This window comes from Coregonus lavaretus (assembly GCF_964263955.1).
Source record: "Coregonus lavaretus genome assembly, contig: HAP1_SCAFFOLD_9803, whole genome shotgun sequence".
Lineage (NCBI taxonomy): Eukaryota > Metazoa > Chordata > Actinopteri > Salmoniformes > Salmonidae > Coregonus > Coregonus lavaretus.
This window is the reverse complement of record NW_028157663.1, coordinates 203-1,910: the sequence shown is the minus strand read 5'-3', so window position 1 is coordinate 1,910 and position 1,708 is coordinate 203. Positions and strand designations below refer to the sequence as shown.

The following is a 1,708-nucleotide window of genomic DNA, read 5'->3' as shown; positions in this document are numbered from 1 at the left end:
AGAAATAAAAGTAGTGCTTTTGTTTGTCTAGTGACAGTGGTACATGCTGATGAGACAGATACTGAGTTTACTGACAGCACCAGTGGAGGCTGGTGAGGGGAGGACGACTTATAGTAATGTCTAGAATGGAATGTATCAAACACATAAATATATTGGTGCTTTACTGATAAATACACATAGGCTCATTTCCCAGTCAAGTGGAGTAAAAAACACTGAATAAGCAAAGCTTTCTAAAAGTGATAAACTGTCTCTTTTTGTTGAAGCCAGTGTTACATTCACAGTAGGAAAATTATTGAATGAATGAACGGATGTAGAGACGGAACGACCGACAAACAAACAAAAGAATGAACGAACAAACAGATGATTGAACTAACGAACAAACAAATAAATCAATAAATGAATATACAAACAAATAAACAAATTCAAAATATTTTTTGGGGAATAAAAATATGAATGAATGAAAGAACAAACAAATTAATGAATTATTGAATGAATATAAAAACTAATTAACAAATTAACGATCAAATAAATGAATGAATTAAAAACACAAATGAATGAAAACATGAATTCATGCTTTGCCATACAGATCAGTGACAGTAGCAGACTATGTAGCAGAGTGTTTAATGGTGCAGTACATCTATGAGGTGTCTACATCTGTAGGGTGAGTGTCTGGGTGGTTACTAGCATCAGAGTCTGAACTGAAGGAGACAGTATTATAGTGGAGACAGGCTGGATCTCTGGGGAAGTTGACAGTAGCATAGTGGAGACAGGCTGGATCTCTGGGGAAGTTGACAGTAGCATAGGTCACACTGTCTTGAACCTATGTTACGGACCAACGTTGGAGTAGATGTCATCTGGACGAGGATTGGTTGCCGTGGCATAGATGGTGGTGATGTCACAGGCTGTATCTGGGTTCTGATTGGTTGCTGTGGCGTAGATTGGGTTAGTGATGGTTCCTATGTCTGGATCTTGGTTGTCTGTCATTGAGTCAGGAACCAACGGTCTGGCAGAGTGTTTGGCTGCTGAAGAGGAAAACCAACAGATTTTATTTATAAAAGCTATATTTATTTTCTGACATGTTTATGAAAAATAATAATAATGATTGCGTGTAATAACTACTGTACCTGTTGGTCTCCTGTCTCTGTCTCTCCTCTGTCTAAAGAACATGAACAGCAGCAGACCCAGCAGTAGTAGAACAACACCCAGACCAACACCAGAGAACATCACATCACCTAGAACACCCAGACCAACACCAGAGAACATCAGATCACCTAGAACACCCAGACCAACACCAGAGAACATCACATCACCTAGAACACCCAGACCAACACCAGAGAACATCAGATCACCTAGAACACCCAGACCAACACCAGAGAACATCACATCACCTAGAACACCCAGACCAACACCAGAGAACATCACATCACCTAGAACACCCAGACCAACACCAGAGAACATCAGATCACCTAGAACACCCAGAGACAGTACACAGGCATAATGTTCCAGTGATGCTACATTTAGCTAGTCTGTACTGTACTGTACTTCTGTGTTTCTTCATTTCAGAGGGAGGGAGGAGGGAAGACAACATTAGACAGAGAAACAGGTGGGTGTTGAGGAGAGCAGAAATAAAGATGAAATGTTAATGATGAGATATCAATAGGAAGAGTCAGATAATTTAATCTAATACCAAGTATCAGGCAAAGTCAGT

General features: G+C 39.9%; 1 protein-coding gene across 1 annotated transcript; it reads right to left on the bottom strand.

Moving 5' to 3' along the window:
- Positions 1-737: 737 nt before the first annotated feature.
- LOC311125103 (uncharacterized protein) lies at positions 738-1,451 on the bottom strand. Its single transcript, XM_084199174.1, has 2 exons — positions 1,125-1,451; positions 738-1,022 (listed from the first exon to the last, which is right to left on the bottom strand). The coding sequence occupies exons 1-2, from the start codon at positions 1,417-1,419 to the stop codon at positions 826-828; spliced, it is 492 nt and encodes a 163-aa protein (XP_084055300.1). The 5' UTR covers positions 1,420-1,451; the 3' UTR covers positions 738-825.
- Between the last annotated feature and the right edge of the window lie 257 nt (positions 1,452-1,708).